Source organism: Zophobas morio, unplaced genomic scaffold, assembly GCF_036711695.1.
Source record: "Zophobas morio isolate AGI-343-1 ecotype UQ-CSIRO unplaced genomic scaffold, CSIRO_AGI_Zmor_V1 ptg000004l, whole genome shotgun sequence".
Classification (NCBI taxonomy): domain Eukaryota; kingdom Metazoa; phylum Arthropoda; class Insecta; order Coleoptera; family Tenebrionidae; genus Zophobas; species Zophobas morio.
This window is the reverse complement of record NW_026972109.1, coordinates 11,315,801-11,334,456: the sequence shown is the minus strand read 5'-3', so window position 1 is coordinate 11,334,456 and position 18,656 is coordinate 11,315,801. Positions and strand designations below refer to the sequence as shown.

Here is an 18,656-nt window from a genome sequence, read left to right as displayed (position 1 = left end):
AACAATCTGTATCTAGATACTTTTATCTTCCATATATCTGTATCTGTATCTAGATACATGGGCGCCCATATGGGGGGGCCAGGGGGGGCCATGGCCCCCCCTGAGATTCTACGTCAATTTCCTTTTTATTTGTCAAATTTAAACTTCAGCACATTTGTAAGAGTAGGTACCTACAACATGCCCTACATTTTCAGTTTTATTGCCACACAAACACAGAAATGCGACAAACTTAGACCATCTGGTTTTGAAACCCTTTGTTCGGCCCAGATTTGCCTGGAAACGTCATAAATCTATCGTTTTTAACCGGTACTGAATTATGGGTTGTTTCATTATTTGCTTTTTACAGTTATTACAAGAGCAAACACTTTATTGCTTATACCCATTCCGTTTTCACTTTTTATATGTGGTGAAGTGACGTTTAAAGACGAACAGTTGTTGAACCGGCGTTTTATTGGCTATAATTATTATTATTTCTTTATTTCAAAATTTGAGCGTAAGTACCTACTCTTCATTAAATTAAACTAAATATCTGTTTAAATTTTAAATTTAATATTTTATTTAGAAACAGAAAAATATAGATATTCGAAAATTCTTCAAGAGAAAAATTACAAATACTGATGATACTTCAGCTAATAAGAACTATAAAATAAGTGACAAGGCTGATCGTGATAGCGGTAATAACGTAACAATGTGCACTAGTGGTGTTATTTATTACTATTGTCTTTGCCATTTCTATTGAAACACCACCTGTTGATTTTGCTTAAAATTTAGCAATTGATAACAGCTTTCGGTTGATTGACAACGGCTTTTAGTTAGAAAATTGTCTGAATATGAACGTTGCCAAATTTACGATTAACAAGTGGTGTTTCAATAGAAATGGCAAACACTTTACTGATGGCGGTTTTTCAGAGTAGCCATCGACGTCGAGTGGAAATTTCGGTTGCTCCAGAACTGTTTCACCAGTGGGCGTACGAACCACAACACAGATAGCATTGAAAATTATTTTAAAATAGGCACTTTTATTCCATACCTGGATCATTTAATTCTTTCCCTAACAACACGATTTTCCGAAACAAAACTGTCACTATACTCATTATTTTCTTTACATCGAAAGAATATGCATAACTTAAAACCAAGTTGCTTTAAAGTTTAAAGGGTTGGGCGAATTTTACTCCACTGACAATTTATCAGACGAAATCCAAAATTGACAGGATTTTGTAAAAATAAAAAACCTTGACAGTAGTATTTTTATGGAAGATTTGCCAAAAGAGCATGTTAGTTTTTTCCAAGTATCAAAAAATGTTTGATTAATTTAATATTTTTATTCAATTTTGACATGTAAACAAACGTTTATTTTGCCGTCAGTAGGCCACTAAAGCTTTGATTTATCCGGTAGCACCATAAAATTTTTAAACCGCTAGCGAAATAAAATTTTTATTTTGCTGTTTTAAAACCATGGTTACCATTTCTGTAATTTCTCCAGTGTCTTGCTGCTCTTTCCATCTGAGGAACTTTTGATACACTTTCTGATCTGGTCTTTTCTGGGAGCAAGTTTTGTCGTTAGAATCTTGCATGATTTTGCAATTTTTCGATAATTTTAGTTTGTTTAAAATAAACAAACACCGTCGCCAAAGTCACATACTACACACACACACCTGATATTGTACACTAAATTCTACGCATATAAAACTTTTATTTGGTCGCTGTCAATTCTGACGTTTCTCGAGTCTGAACTTTGAATCACCAATTTTTTTACAATTTGGGACTTGGGGTTGTCAAAATTGAATAAAATTTTGTATTACACTCGCGGTTAAAATGAATGTGTAACTCGCGGTCTTAAGGCGCTCGCGGCATACGCCGCTCTCGCCTTAAACTGACCGCTCATTAAACATTCACTTTAACCGCTTGTATAATAAATAACTATTATAACTTTTTAATTTTAATATTTTACATTTATTTTTGTTAATAATAAGAATAATGTTTTTATAGGGTTATTTGCGAGTGGATTTGATTAATGCAGTTGATGATTAAAATATATATTTGTAACAGTAAAGATTTGTATCATTATATTATTTGTATATACAAGAATAGAGTATATTACAAAAATTTCAGGGTGGCCCCCCCTGAGAATGGTTTCTATGGGCGCCCATGTCTAGATACTTTTAAAAGTATCTGTCCCCAACACTGATTACTATATTACTTCAAATAAAAATACTCGATGCAATTTTTAATTTTTCAAACACAGGACCACACATTTGTGGTCTCCAAAATGTTATATTATGTTGATGTAGTCCAAAAGAAAAATATATTTGTAATCAAACTATCGCCGCGACAGCACTGGATCGAGCGTATGAAACACAACTCCGCGCGTTGGTTATAAATCAGAATGTATAAAGTACGGCGTTCATCGTTTGTAAGTCACAGCGTCCAAAATTTATACTAACTTATATTAGCAGCTATATTCAGAGTTTTCAAAATCTGTCTAACAGTCAGAATGTAAAAACGGAATGTGTGATTAAATAATCATTTATTCGTAAACGTCTATAAATTTGCTTAAGGTGCTTTATTTCCGCGATCCTCATACGATAAGAGACGGCTATTTGGATCGAAAACGTAAATTGGGCCAAAAATTTTGAAGTTATGTTATTAGCATTTCTGTTTGTATTGCCAAAAGGGTGTTGCAATTTTGCATTCATGAAGCGAACAGCTATGCTAAACTTAAGTTGCATATTTATCTTTACGTTTATTTACTCTCGAGTTAAATACACGTTTTGAAATTAAAGAAGCATTTTTTTTCATAGGACGCGTTCCGTCATTACCAAAATTTTAATAGTTAACTCAACAAACTGCATTTTTCTGAATATACCAATTTCTAGAATAGATACGTAAATTTATGAAGCCGCTTTCGTTGTTTTGTAACAATTTTTTTGTAATGATTCATAAAAATAGAATTTTCAGTAAGAACTTGACTTTCAAAAGTTCCAAATCAAAATTTAATATTCATCCCTAAAAGGAAGCGGAATATCTTGTTAAGTAATAATTATTTAGGCATCAAAGGTGAAATCGTATCATAACGTGCTTATCCCCGTAACACCGCTAAGAGAAGTCTCTTAGTCCTGAAAGCAGAAATAAAGTCAAAAATTTATAGGTTATATTATTAGAATTCTCGTTTGGTATTACCAAAACGGTGTTGCAATTTTCCATTCATATTGCGAACAGCAATGCGAAACTTAATTTGCATATTTACAAATAAGATAGTAAGAGATTAACGTCTCTGTTATTTTAATGTTAAACAGAATATCGCTTTTTTAATTAAAAATTGACTTGAATTGAAATTTTCAGCGCTGTTGCCACTTTATTGAGGCTCAAAATATTAACGAGAATGACAAATTTCTAATTTTTTACTGATAAATAGGTAACCATTGATAGCAGTATCGTAGCGTATTGAATAATTTTAAAGTTTATTTGTCTGCGTTATATGCCAGCATGAAAATGTTACTCATCGTTATTTTACTGCAAACATTTAAATCAAATTAGGGAACGATGCATCTGCATCTGATGCATCCAGCGTTGTCTCGTTGACCTTGGAAATCTGTAGCAAGTGTAATAACATTGTGCAATACTGTCTACTGCACTTGCCGCCAACCTACCAGCCTACCACCGCGTCCCGTCAGTCTCCAATTTGTAGTTGTAACGAAGAGTCGAATGTAGCCGCTGTTGTTGTTATCACGCTATTGTTGTTTATTGTGCCATCGTTGTTTATTCTGCCATCGTTGTTTATTCTGCCATCGTTGTTTATTCTGCCATCGTTGTTTATTCTGCCATCGTTGTTTATTCTGCCATCGTTGTTACGTAAAAAAAGTGAATTTTATCACAATATGTGTGACTCGGAAGCAGGAAGTTCTGGCCTAGGTCGTTCTAGAGAAAGGTAGGTGAATAATTTTTTTTATTACGCACTTCAATAACAATAATTTCTGGTGATTCTATACTTTGGCTTAAATTGTTGAACAAAACGTGTTGTGCAGATAACGCTAGGGGAGTTCCGGCCACAGTGGTTTGGTGGTCATTTTTTCACTTAGATTTTTATACATTTTAGTTGTGTATCATTAGTCCGATGTATTTGTTGAATGACGACCGCCATTAACCACACAAAGTAATTATAAAAAAAATCAAAAACTTAATTTTAACGCAAAAGTAGTCGTAGAGTCGGGTGGCGTAAAATAAGGGCCTGAATAGAGAATACTTTCATATTTAAAAGTAAATGTATTTCAGTGTGCCATCTTTTTGAATTCAGTTAGAAATACTGTTAAATTATGTGGTTGATCCATATTGGTAATCAAGAAAAAAAGCTCATTTATCAATGACCTCAGACTTGAAAAAAATTACATCTAAAACAACATTAAAGTTCCGTTATCATAAAAATTCAGATATTTATTTCTTAGCGATCTTTCTGTTAGTGTTATTAAATTGATCTTGTTTCAACGTTTTTGCCGTAGCCTGGTATTTTTTTCTTTTTCAAATTTTTAACTTACTATTGCTTTTGTTAAAGTTTAAAAACATATGCTGCCCTTAAGGAATACGAAAGTTGAAAAATGTTGTAGATTGTTTTTAGTACTTGCATTTTTATGCTGCTCTTGTAGTGATACAGTTTGATTTCAATCGATAAGCTTCTACGACAAAAACAAAATTTTTCACAAAAATGGCTTTCTAAGAGTAAAACAATAAAAATGCTAATGCTAGTTTGCTAAATTTTTATAAATACATATATGTCTATGTCAGGGTTGGAAAAAATCGGATTAAAAAAAAAATCAAAAACCAATGATTAGTTTTTAAATTACATTTTTTTTGTTTTTTTTAATGTTTTTAATTTTTCTTTGATTTTTTTAGTTTTTCGGTTACCCACAGTAATTCAAACTTCAAAAGTAGTGAGACAAAAATTAAAAGTTATGTAACTAAATTTTAACTTTTAATTATTTTTATTCAGTTTTTAAAAGCTATATTTTAGTAGTTGTTGTAATTTTCATTTTCTAGGTATTTTCATACATTCACAAATGCGGCTCTGCCTAGTTTGAATCGTGCCTCTATCGGCAAATGTAAACTGCAGCTGACGAAATAAATACTTTACGTTCCAAGAGTCTAATTCTATTAATTTTGGGAAAGTGTCGTAAAACCATTGTCAGTTTCTTTTATTGAAAGCTTGAAAGGGTCTGCATCCATTGTAGACGTAAACGTAAACATGCCAGATGCTTGTTTTTTGCTATTAATTTACGACACTGCCAAAGTTAGGAGAATTGGATTGTACTTGTAAATTGTAACGGATCTTTCGCCTTCGTGGTGTCCCGGAAAAATCTACGTAAATTGCGGCGGCACTCAGGTAGTACCCTTATTGAATTAAATTGCATTTAAAAGACTGTAACATGCATTATATGCTCGTAATTCAAAAAGAAAATTTAAAAAATCAAGAATGATTTAAATCAATGATTAAAAAAAAATACTTGGTTTAAATTACGATTTAAATCAAAAAGTCAGGCCAACCCTGGTCTAGGGACAATATCGAGTCTGCAACTTTCGCAAATGATAAAAACTACTTCGCGTCAGTTATACAACAGAACAATAAAATCGGAACGCCCTGCTATCAATTTGAATATATTTTAAGTCCATTGGCTTCAATTAATCAAAAAATTTGTCTAATGTGTTACGCAGTTATTTAACAACACAGTAGAAAAGAGTATATGTTAATAGTGCTAGTAGTGGGAGTAGATTAGAGCTTGGGTAGTTATTAAAATCTAGTTGTATTGGCTTGCTTTCTTTCTTCTTCTAACAGACCTGAATTTTATCGCAAAAATTTCATATCATTATACAGGGTGAGTCACAAAACACGCGGTCATCGATAACTCATAAATTGTTAGAAAAAAAGTCAAGCACCAAAATTTACGATACTTTGAGGGCTGTATGCTAAAATTATTTTTATTTAACTCAGAATCTTCAGTTTATTAGGGTTGGGACACTGCTTGTTTTTTTTTTTTTTAATGAAACGCCCATATATTTCTACATTTACTAGCCATTTCCTGGTTTTTATAAGCATAATTTATCATTTAAAATCGATTGCGAGGTTGCCACGTTATTCCTTTTTTTTTTTAATTCTTTCGACAATGAAAGAGTTATCAAAAAAATCGCAAATTGTGTGTTACAATATTTGGCACTTTGTTGTCGTACCAATTAAATCAAATTTTAAAATACCCATTGTTTAAAAAAGTTCTGATAGTTTAATACAATTTACAAATATGGATATTTATATTTTTCCATTAGCACACAGTGTTTTATTACGATATCTTATTCTAATTTTGTGCTCATTTTTTCAATATGTCAATGTCTCTTAAAAAAGTAAAAAAAAAACATAGGAACTCTCAACTTTAAATATAGAAAATACTTAACAAATGGGGAAGAAAACAAAAAATAGAATGAGATGCGATAATAAAATACATGATGTTGTATTTGAAAAAATTGGAATATCGTTATTTGAAAATTGTAATACTTATTTTTTTGATAAACATTATGTACATGAAGATTTAATTTTATTTATACCACAACAAAGCGCGTCTTTCCACAAAATCTTGTTACACAAATTTAAAAAATAACCCTGCTGCGATTTTATTTGTGAATACTTTCATTCCCAAAAAAATTGAAGAAAATTGGAATAGCGTGCCAACGTGGCATCGGAATTTCAAAAATAAATTATCATTTCTAATAATTGATGAAACATCAAGGAACGCGCGGTAAATGACTCGCCCTGCGAAATTTGTAATATCTCATTAAAAAGTATTTTGAAAAAACTACGAATAGGTAATAATAAAAAAATTAGAATACTCTGAAAGTGAGGGAAACTCTGGACATGCACATTTAGAAAAGCAGCGATATAGAACAAAAAAATAACAAAAATGATAAGTACATATCAGCATTTTTTTAATTTTGTAATTATTGGATATATTCTTCCCATTAACAGAAGATAAAAAGTACAGTAACGTATTGTTTACGTGAAATTTAGAAATAGTAAGTTCAACATGCATGTTTTGATTTCATTTTAAAATAATTCACTTACAATTTTATGTTATACAAAGTGTCAAACGATAACACAAGCTGCATTATCACGTCAAAACAAACCAACAATTATTAAGAAGTTGGGGCCATAGTTTGCTCCAATCCGAATTAAAATACGCTTTTGAGGATCTATTAACGCAGGGTCAGAAAGAGTACTAACGGCAAAATTGGCAAGGTCGATAACAGCACATTTGCGACCCCAACTTCTTAAGGATGATTTCTTGCTTGATTTGAAGTGATACAGCTTGCGTTAACGTTTGGCAATTCAAACCTGCCATCCTGTATAAAAGTAAAAAATACGCAACTCCTAAAAAAACGGTGTATATTCAAATTGTTCCCTGAAAACAATTTTTAATTAATCTCTTTGAAGTCACAATTTTTCAACACTAGATTATATTTTGATTAAAGTGCAACACTTCAAGTCAAAGTTTCAGTATTTATTTTTGTCGTAGTTATTGTACGAAATTCTCGAAGGGGGAATGTAAAGATCCGATGTGCAATTTAAAGCATCCCTATAAGTTCTGTCGGGACTTTCAAATGGAGAGATGTCATAGAGAGTACTGTCGATACCTTCATGTGTCCTCAAAAGATGAAATCCAGTACAGAGAAACGCTATATCAAAGCGACACCATGAGGTACGAGACGTTGAGAACATTACAAATTTCGGGCATTTGTCAAGAATTTAAACAATTCGGCAACTGTAAATACGGAAGCAAATGCAAATTTACTCATAGGACAATAGAGGAACAAGAAAATGATAAGTTTATTTGTCCAGTCTGTTTCTCCGAAATAAGCATGACCTCTTGGTGCATTTTGAACCCTTGTATGCATAGTACTTGCGAAGGTTGTTTAAGAGAATTGATTGCACGTGATATGCCTCAATGCCCTGTATGCAGAGGCCAAATAGAGGAGGGAAGTTGTCCACTTTCTTTTATTGGTACTTTTTTTTTTAATTTTTCGTCTTTGACTCCAATTTAATCGATCAGCTTCAGTAGCTCATCGGTTCGATCCGCTGAAATTTTATGTGCTATATGATCTCGTTTTTAGAATTTTAACACCCACTCCCTGCAGAGAGTTCTTAATGAAGAGATGTAGAAGGGTTCAGTGCAAATACCGCCATGAATTTATTATATGTAACAAGATCCAATGTTTGGGCAGTTTAAAGTGCATCATGGTACATAATTTAACTCCGCAGGAAATAGAGCAGGTTGAAAGTGAGGAGATGCCTTTTTCACAAAATATTAATATCGAACTGCGTCGGCTAGCCTATGTTATAACAAATAGTTATAAAGCAGATATCCAGAATCATATGTGTACAAGGGAGCTCACAAGAACAGAAACTTGTATAAGAAAAACATGTGTAGTCTGTAAGCCTCAAGAAAACTATCCGTTGCCCCTCATGAGTATGTTATGACAAAATGTGTTTGACATTTTATTTTTCACTTTTTTTTATTAGGAAAAATTGTATGCCACTCCTGTAGATTGCCATTGTTGCCCAGTAAGTCTTTCTACTTAGTCACATGCGGGCATGTTATTTGTGAACAATGCTTATCTCATGCCAGAGTGGTGGTCTTAGAAGAGGACGACACAGTTTTATATTTCTGCCCTGATCCCTTGTGCGCTTCAATGACTGAAGTCAAAAGATTGCATTGGTAAGTAGTTTCGCTTTTTGCTTTCGTAGAAAATTGTTAGAAATTTAGCTTGTGATCAGTAGTGGAATCTTGGAACTTCATTTGGTACTTATAATTATGTAATTATTCGCTTCAAACAAAAATACTTAACAAGCAGGAAAAACCCGTTTTCCGGTTTCAAAATAGAAACAAAACGGGAATTTTGTTTTCTTGCTTCAAAACAAAAAAATTAAAACACGATATTTCAAAAGTTCGATACACCAATATGTGGCAAGGTGTATCTGGCTCAAAGCAAAAAATTGTCATGTTTTCGCATTTTTTCTTTTTCGTTTCGCCCAAGAAATTTTAGAACCAGTGTTTGTGTTATGGTCTTAACGAGTTCATCACTTATTTTTCAGAAAAAAAAAACGTCTTACCCATCACCTGACATATTCAGAGGGAACTCCTAAAATCTTTCAAATATGGCATAAAACACTCAAAAAAAGGATGCTGGACAATGTTATAATGAGTAGTTCAGGTAACTCATTTCTACTCTTTATAATCAATCTATTTCATGTCAATCTTCTTCTATAGATCTGAATGTTTTGAAATTGGCAAAACAACATTTAGAGGACACAGAATGTTGGCAAGTTGATTTGGTGCGACCAATAGAAGAGATCGTTTTTGAATACGTACCCTGCAGCCGATACGAGATAAGTGACAGCGACGAAGAACCTTTCCAAAGTAATGCTACCGACGAAGAATATGAGCCAACTTCTGAAGTGTCAGAAGAAAGCGATGAAAATGGCGAAACATCTGAGCACACGAAGTCTCAGTTACAGACTTGCAAGAAAAGATTGTTTGAAGGAGGTAGGTATTTCATTAAGTAATTATAATTACGAAATATTCAGGCTTTTTGTAAAAAAAATCCAAAACGTCTTTTTAATGGCCGACTTAGATTTTTTTACTCTTGTCTTAAACTCAGGTTTCTATTTTCTCGGATTCTGATCAATTTTATTAAAATGTCAATTTTTTTTCGTTAGCTTTCTTGCTAACATTTCCAAAGATGCTATAAAAATGATTAGTACCTAACTTAACATAATAAACGTAACTTACATAACACATGTAACACTAATTACCTATACATTATACATATGCTATTTCCAATATACTTTCGTGCATAAACATAAACCAATATTACACATTTTTGAAAACAAACAACTTACACACATCCATCACATATTTTTATTCGTCCATCTGAAAAATCTTTTCTTAACTCAAATGTTAAACTCCAAACCACCAATCGGGTGTTATGTAAGTTGCAAATAAGACTTTTGGCATACCAAAACTTTTTTTTTTAAATAACTAGAAAAATTTTTTCTAGCTATGCCTGATACCTAAATGTAGTATATTTTAATATACAGGGTTAGTATAAAGTCCCGGAACGGGCGAATAACTTTATTTGAAAAGTTTTTTGCTGAAATTTTTTTTGGATATATACCTACAACATTGATTGCATTGATTACAACATACAGGTTTTTTTGGCATTTTCTGATGCAGAATAAAAAACTAATTTCAGAAATTATCAACTTGTTTATTTCTAGTGAAACAACATCTGGGTGTTCCATTAAAGTTGCCATGTTTAATTATACATCCAAAGCAAATTTCAGAAAAAAAAACTTTTCAAATAACAAAGTTATTCAAACGTTTCGGGACTTTATACTAACCCTGTATAATTCTCTGGAACAACCCAATAAATAATGTATGCAATGCCATTTGAAAAGTAAGTTACTCTCATCTGTAGAGATTTTTACAACTTACGTTATACCTAATATTAGTCGTCTATAATGTTCTAATAATTTTTCAAATATTTATAGAAGGACAAAGTTCAAGTAGTTCTTCAATGCCCACTACCTCGAACCGCAATGAAGACTTTGACTTGATGTTTACGCCATTGGTTTCGCCTGTTGAAGAATCAAACTGCAGGATTTCCGCTCATTTGACCATTTATATAAAGAAATGTTTCGTTTCAATGAAGATACACACCGTTTTACATGAAGGGCATTACGTTTGTGATGCTTGCAGTGGAGATGACAATACCATCAGCGGATTTTTGTATTCTGGTTTGCCCGCGACAGACCATAAATGTATGTATAGTAACAAAAAAATGCAAATCGAAGTTTAATTTTTGTTGTAGGTAATAAACTTTCCGACAAAAACAGAACACTTGTGCTGCTGTCTAGAAATTTTGGCGAACGTGAAATCCAAGTGAAAGTTCGTTACTGTCTCCCCGTCGGAAAATTAATAGGGGAGGAACTGCCGATTGAAGAGGAACGTAAGTTCATAACACCGTTAATTATGGATTGTGGTTCTTCTGCCCTAGTAAACCCATTAACGTCAAAAACCAAAGGAAAACGCCATTGTTGTTATTTCTGTGAACAGTTTTTTGTTGAAATGTCTTCACATATTCTTCGAAAACACAAAGATCAGGAAGAAGTGAAAAATATTATGACTATGAAAGCTAATAGTGTGGAACGGAATGCTGCGTTACGAGAGATCAGGCGAAAGGGTGATTATAATTTTAACAAAAATGCCACCTGTGAGGAAAAAATTTCTATAAGGAGAGTAGTGACAAGACAAGCCTCCAATTTAATTACTTGCCCAAATTGTTTTGGTGAAATAATGACCAGAAACTTTGCTCGACATGAACGCAAATGTACTGGACGGCCACCAAATAGAAGAAATGTGCTTAAAGAAGCTCGCTTTAAGATTATCCAGAAGGAATTTACAGCGAATTCTTTCAGTCAGAAACTTTTTCTCGCTTTCTTAGAGCCTGTTCAAGTTGGGCTAATTCTACACGAGATATTAGAAGATAAATGTTTGAAACTTGTTGCTGAAAGATATTCCTTAATGCATCGTGGTTCATACAGCGCATTAAAGAACGATCGCCAACATTTGCGTAGAATGGCACGATTGATTTTAGATGTTAAAGACATAAACCCCTCCATTCTGGATTTTGAAGATCTGATACTCTATGGAGGTTATGATGCCTTACTAGAGGGAGTTTTCAATTTGTGTTCACTTGACAAGGAAACAGGCGAGTTTGGAAAGCCAAGTCTGGCAAAAGCTTTACGATCGAGTATTACATTTCTTTTAGACGCACTTAACGTTGATTATTTAACTCATAATCTTCCCACACAATGTGAAGAGCGTGGCCGTTTCGACAATTTCAAAACTCTCCATGATAAAAACTATGGAATCTATGTTGGCAGGTCAGCTGGTCGAACCAGCTTGCAAAGAAAAGCAGCCAAATTACATAATTTACCAAAGGCAAAGGACGTTAAATTATTTTCCACATTGATAGTTTCTGAAGCGGAGCAGGCGTATCAACGGTTACAGGACGGTTTCGATTTCGACACATGGCTAAAATTAGGAAAGGCTGCGTTGGCAAGAGTTATTGTGTACAATAGACGTAGAGTCAGTGAAGTTGCAAGTATGTCGTTGGAATTGTATAACAAAAAAATCGAACTTGATGATGAAATACTTCAATCCCTTCCAATGTATCAACGGGAGTTAGCGAATAAATACAAAGTTATGACTTTGATTGGAAAGCGTCTACATATATTACATGTGCTGTTGGACGAAAATCAATGCAGGTAAATGAGTACTTTGATTTTTCTACTTTTTAAAAGATTTTTGATTGTGTTGTAGGTATCTAGATATGTTTCTCCAATATCGAAAAGAAGCTGGTGTTCCCTATTCAAACAATTACCTTTTTGGTATACCTACGAGAGCGATGTTTATCGATGCTTCAGTTGTTTTAAGAGATTACTCAGAGAAATGTGGTGCTGAAGAACCGCATCTTTTACGTTCCACTTATTTAAGAAAACAAGTCGCAACCCTTTCCCAATTGTTAACAATGAATGACAATGAAATCGGTCAGATTGCAAAATTGATGGGTCATAGTCAGAAAGTCCATGAACAAGTATATCGACAAGACGAACTTTTATTTCAACTAACAGGGTGGGCAAAATTTTTGACTATCGTAGATGGAGAAGAACTCTTTTCATACAGAGGTAAAAGTCTCGACGAAATACTCACTATTGCACAAGATTTACCAGTACCTGAAGAGGATCCGGCGTTAGACGATCATATTACCTCTGAAGAATTATTAGGAGACAATCTCAGTTTGGATTCGTTTGAAACTACCTGTTCAACAGAAAGTACAATCAACAGAATGGAAACGAACCTCATGCAGGAGGTATCAACAGACACTCAAGTCTCACAATCAGGTGTGATAGAATGTTATACTACAGACAATATTACTGAAGTGCCTTCGGATCGTCGAAAGTGTGACAAAGTTACACATACTACACAAGAAGCGCTTTCTGAAAAAGTAGGGGGTACGTATGCTGAAAAGTCTAGAAAATTGTATATCATTGCTGATATTTTTTATAGCGAGAGCCAGTACTGAAGACCGGAGGATTGAAACACCAAAGAAAAAAATATCGAGTCACAGGGGAACTTTGAACACGAAGTCACCAAAATCGCAGAAATCACCAAGAAAAACGACAATCGCGGAGATAAAGCAGAAATTGCAAATAACTCCTGTAAAGAGAAGAGGAAAGAAACCATTCACCTCAGAGCAAATGTCTTTAATGCAGAGACATTTTTCGCAATACATATCCAGGGGTCATTTGGCACCACCGAAGCTGTGTGCAGAATTTGTTGAAACGAACCAGCTCTTCTCTGATCGCAGTGGTCGAGACGTGTACAACTGGATCCAGTATCAGAGAACTAAGCGAAGATGAAACTAGTGGATCAGCTGTCTCTTTTGTTTTTTTTTTGTTTTGTTTACAAGTTGTGATAATTTTTGATATTTTTGTAATTTTAAACACTGACTTTACATGTTAATATTGTATTAAATTTTATAATATAATAAAAAATGTCTTAAATTCACAGCTCGTATTTTTAACTCGAGAGTAAACACAAACGTGCAAGTAATTGCTTTCTGCAAACAGGAATGCAGAATTGCAAAACCGTTGAATTCGAGACTAAATAAACGAAAATATAAAACTTAAGATTTGCATTGCTGTTCTCAAGATGAAAGCTTAATTGTAAAGCCGCTGTGTTCTGTTGTAAGTGTTGCAAATCATTGCGAATGTAGTATGCAACCAACCTTGCTCAATTTTTCGTTTAATTACATGAAAACATATCAATTTCCGAATTTTAAATCAAATAGATTTATTCAAGCTTTCATGTTTACAATATTTTGTATAAATGTTAATTATAATATGATGGTGGAGTTGTCAATGTCCAAGTAGACATCCTGGTAAATTTTTCAACACAATCAGGATAACACATAAACGTTCCACGGGGCTAGAGAATATTCGGGCCTAAGAGACTAGCTGAGACACACACAAATTGTGTTATGCCATTTCTGACTTACCAACTTCATCGCCATCTGAATATGAGTAGAATCACTATAAAGCCATTAAACTCTTAGGCCGGTGTACCCCCTTCACCTGCTAAGATGTGTAATAATGGCACGGGCCTAGAGCGTTGTATATCGTCATGGCTATTATTATTATTATTATTATTATTTTTATAAATCTCAGTTCAAAGTAAATTACATTTGACATTTTATAAGTGGGTGTAATGTATCATAATGCATCAGATTTTTGTACTTTTTGTAATTGAAAAAATCAGGAAACTAATGTATAGTGTTTTATAAGCCGCCTTCGTTTAGCGAAGCGTTTTACGTCCAGCCGATAAGTAACTTAGTTAAATAGGTGAAAATTTATCTGTTCTTCGCCGCGTTCTACCTGTCTAGTTTTGTCGAAACGTTATCTGCACATCTCCAGTCATGTATAACAAGAATAAGATATAGTGCCAGGCGAAATGAGAGAGACGGTATGATCGGATCGAGTGGCGGGCCTCCTCATTACACGGTGGGTAGCGATAGTCACGACTTTGTAATGTGTGTACACATACCAATCGATAATAACTTTTATTACGAGCCATCTTAAGTATTGTACATCTTGTTTTAGTCCGGGGGTTTCGCACTTTTTCCACGAGATTTATTTTGTTCGGTACTGCCCCAGGCCGGTCGATTGCTGACCGATTCGAGAAGTTATTTATTATAATAGCAGAGCCGACGCTAAATATTCGATACGATTATTTACAACAATGCTAAGCGAGAAAGTAAGTAATGAAATTCAACATTTATCAATTTATTACAGTTAATAAATCACGAGGTTACCGCGAGCGATTTTTCTCAAACGAACGGTGACTTGTAGGTTCATTATTCTCACTACGCCCTCCTATTTCTTCGCGATAATCGGTTTAACGACATGGGCGTTTAATTGGTTGCATAAGCTCGTGAACAGGCAACCAGGTATACAATTGGGGGTTTCGGATTTATATTGGAGTGGGAATTAACATAACGTACGTTGTAAGCGGAAGTTCGACATATTTGGTTAACAGCTGGTTAAGGGAAAATTTCTGCTCACCTAACGTAATTTGCAGTTTCGAATTTCACATTACAAAACGACAATAAAAAAGAAACAAAATTATTTTGAAAAATGGACCATTTTTTAATAATTTGCTCATCTTTTAAGGGTACAGCTAATTTCAGATCAAAATTGAAACTGAAAAATTAAAAATTAGTAAACTATTTTTTCTACTCCTGCATTTAAGAGTGAATACTCCTCACTGTTTATTTTACGAGTATATGAAAATATTGTTTTTATTTTTAGCGATTTTTCAAACTTTTTCATTTTAAAATGTGGAAATAATGTGAATTAAAAATATAAATGATCATTGGACGTAATTGATCCAGATTTTTGATAAAAAAAGTAAAAAATGGATAACAATTTACAGTGTGATTTTAAAAACTACAAAGTTGAATGTTCAGAAGTCTTGTAAACGTTTTAAGGTTATCGTGAGCATGATTACTGATGAGTCCCCAATCAAAATTTATATTTATCCCCTCTAAAACCTTGATGACGTTATTTTAAAATTTTGCTAGTCGTATTTCAAGTGTGCAGAACATTATGAGTGTACACTTGTGGTTTACACAAAATTAATTAATGAATTTTAGTGATTAAATTAAAAACGGCTTATCTCACTTTACTGAAATTTTGAGAATATGATGCTATTTCTGTTACTATTACAGTAATTAGAAACTGCCCAGTAATTATGGGTTTGTGATGTTGTTAAACGAGATAGAAATAGAAATTGCCAAGGTAAATCACCTATCAGTCGAGTTGTGCTTCATATTGATAAAAACTTAATCGAAGAGGTTTATTAATAAACATTAAGACGGATCGTTTAGTCCAAGAGAAATTTAAATATTTCTCGCAATTAGTTCAAGTCACGTCAGACCAGAAATTCATTGAGTCAGGTTAGCTGAAGTCAATAAAAATACTTCCTTAACAAAAATATGACAATTTTTTTCCGGAATTTTCAATTTTCGAGGTTCAATTTCGAAACCGAGACAATAATTTGCCCATTTTTGATTAAACTTGTCAAAATCTATTCAGCACGCCTTATTTTTGGATCAAGATAATTGAAATCTGCCTCCCAGAATGTTTGTGTTGATTTTTAGGCAACTTTATGAAAATTTCAAATTTTCATTTCTCTTACGAAATTTTGACTTTTTGCGATCACGTTTGAAACTGAGCAAAGGGAATTTTCTTGCCGATTTCGATCCCTTGAAGTTTTTCACGCCCGCAGGTCCTCTAAACTTCCTACCGTTTTTCCAAAATTGGCAAACTGAATTTTAAAAATTTTTGAGATATTTTAAAAATCTGACTTTGAAACTGAATATTTCGAAAAGCAGTTGACGCATCGATTTGGTATTATTTTTCCTTGAGGACTCGCTATTCAAGCGTAAACAGGATTTTTTCATAATTTTTGGCCCTCTAGTATTTCCGGAATACCGCTAAAAATACATCCCTAACAAAAATATTACAATTCTTTCCGGAATTTTCAATTTTCGAGTTTCAATTTCGAAACCGAGACTATCGACCATTTTTTGGATTACACTTGTCGAAATCTATCTCCTAGCATTTTTTGTGGAGTTTTAAGTAACTTAGGGAAAATCTCCATTTTTTTAATAGATTATGAAATTTTTTGCTTTTTTTCGATTAATTTCAAAGCTTAACACAGGGGATTTTGTTGTTAAGTTTGATCTCCTGGAGCTTTTTACAACTTTAATCCTTCGAAAATTCCATTTTTTTTTAAATATGCACAATGAAATAGAGCAATTTTTGAGATATTTATGTAACCAAATACACACCAGACAAGATGTTCAAAATTCCTGTCTTGTAATAGTACTTTAACTGTTTACCTTATCAATTTATACCTATCTTTAATTTAACTTTGTATGTCATACAAAATAAAATTGGCAAAATAACATTTTAAGACACAGGATTTGTTCGATTGTACTTCAGGGATGAGGGAAGTTCTGGCTAAATAATTTTAGACCAATTTTTACTTCCCGAAGAAATATAGTAATCGAGTCCATCGGGCGACTTGTCAGTTTCATGATCCCTAGACTACGAAAAACTGGTTTCCCATTTCCATGTGTCTGTCTGTCTGTCTGTGTCGATTTTTTATTAGACAGATAATCGTCGAAACTACTGGAGCGATTGTTGTCAAATTTTGTCTCTATATTAGCAATATCATGTAAATGGTAAAACGGCAACCAAAATTTGGATAATTATCCCCACCAACAATTTGATGACGTCATTTCAAAATTTTGCCGAAGAAATCCTATGTAAAATGTGCAAAATATGATGAGTATACACTTGTTATTTATCACTAAATTCATACTTTTTAGAATTGCTTCTACAGGGTGACTCAAAAATTAATGAATGAATCGATTTATTTTATTGATTCAATCAGGAACGGCCCACTCCATTTTCCCGAAAATTTGGGAATTCAATACTGTTATTATTAGTAATATACAACAGCTATCCAAATTTATATACTTATGTTTCACAAAATTTTACATTTACTTTAAACATTATATGCATATCTATATTTTAACTTATAGGGGTTTTAATAAAAAATAAATAAAATTCGAAAAATCAAATTTTATAATTTTTCGAAAAAGCTGGAAATGTTTTAGATTATTACTTCAGTGTCGAAATAACCTTCCACCAATTTTTTTGGAAACAACTTCATTTCATAAAGGCTTTTCCATCCGTTAATATTACTTGTTTTAAAATCTTCAACAAATCCTCTCAAATTCGAAACAAATTGAGGATGAAATAAGTTTGAGACGAAACGATTGGGGGCAAATAAAATGATGGGAATGAGATAATTGAGACGAAGGGTCCATGTTCTAGAAGCATCACGTTTAACACCAGTAGTTTAATTTAACAATTAAATAATTTTAAAAAACGTAAGTTTAGGACTTGAAACAATAGATTATATACCGACTTTTTCCACTAAACTTGATTTAACCGAAGTTTATGTACCTTGAACGGTATTGATTGTGCTTAAAAGGCGTGGGAAGTTAGGTATTAATAACCTGACAGATGTTCACGCTTGATGTGAGAAATCACGCAAAAAAATGGCCAAACCAACTCTGGCTTTTAGTTGGCATTAATAGAAATCAGTTATGGGTTATTTAAATACCGACAGAATGGATTTAATTATATAGATACCAATGATTGATTTTTTTTGTTTTAAAATGCACCTTATTGTCCGACGTTTCTTTGTAAAAATCGAATTTGTATTTGAATGAACTCAAAAGAACAAATTGTGCTTTTCTCGGTGTTGTGCTCACCTCGACTTTCGGCTCGACGATTTTCACCTTTCGAATAAAACGAAGCAAACATGAATTGGTTGCTAAAAAGCGGTTCTGTTGGTTGCATAAGCTCGCACTACCATTTAGACGAGCACATGTGTTTTGATTATCGCGCCTGATCAGAATCA

General features: G+C 33.2%; 1 protein-coding gene across 4 annotated transcripts; it reads left to right on the top strand.

The window, feature by feature from the left end:
* Positions 1-3,634: 3,634 nt before the first annotated feature.
* On the top strand, positions 3,635-13,667 carry LOC135141412 (uncharacterized). Of its 4 annotated transcripts, none has more exons than XM_064072516.1 (10): positions 3,635-3,928; positions 7,551-8,501; positions 8,555-8,750; positions 9,128-9,246; positions 9,303-9,578; positions 10,586-10,855; positions 10,906-11,805; positions 11,866-12,364; positions 12,420-13,111; positions 13,167-13,667. In XM_064072516.1, exons 4-10 carry the CDS (start codon positions 9,216-9,218, stop codon positions 13,517-13,519), a joined length of 3,021 nt encoding a protein of 1,006 aa, XP_063928586.1. In that variant the 5' UTR covers positions 3,635-3,928; positions 7,551-8,501; positions 8,555-8,750; positions 9,128-9,215; the 3' UTR covers positions 13,520-13,667. The 4 variants fall into 4 exon arrangements, with proteins under 4 accessions (XP_063928586.1, XP_063928569.1, XP_063928576.1 ...); XM_064072499.1 differs by having other exon boundaries at positions 3,636-3,928; positions 7,551-8,035; positions 8,146-8,501; positions 10,906-12,364; XM_064072506.1 differs by having other exon boundaries at positions 3,636-3,928; positions 8,146-8,501; positions 10,906-12,364.
* The last annotated feature ends 4,989 nt before the right edge of the window (positions 13,668-18,656 follow it).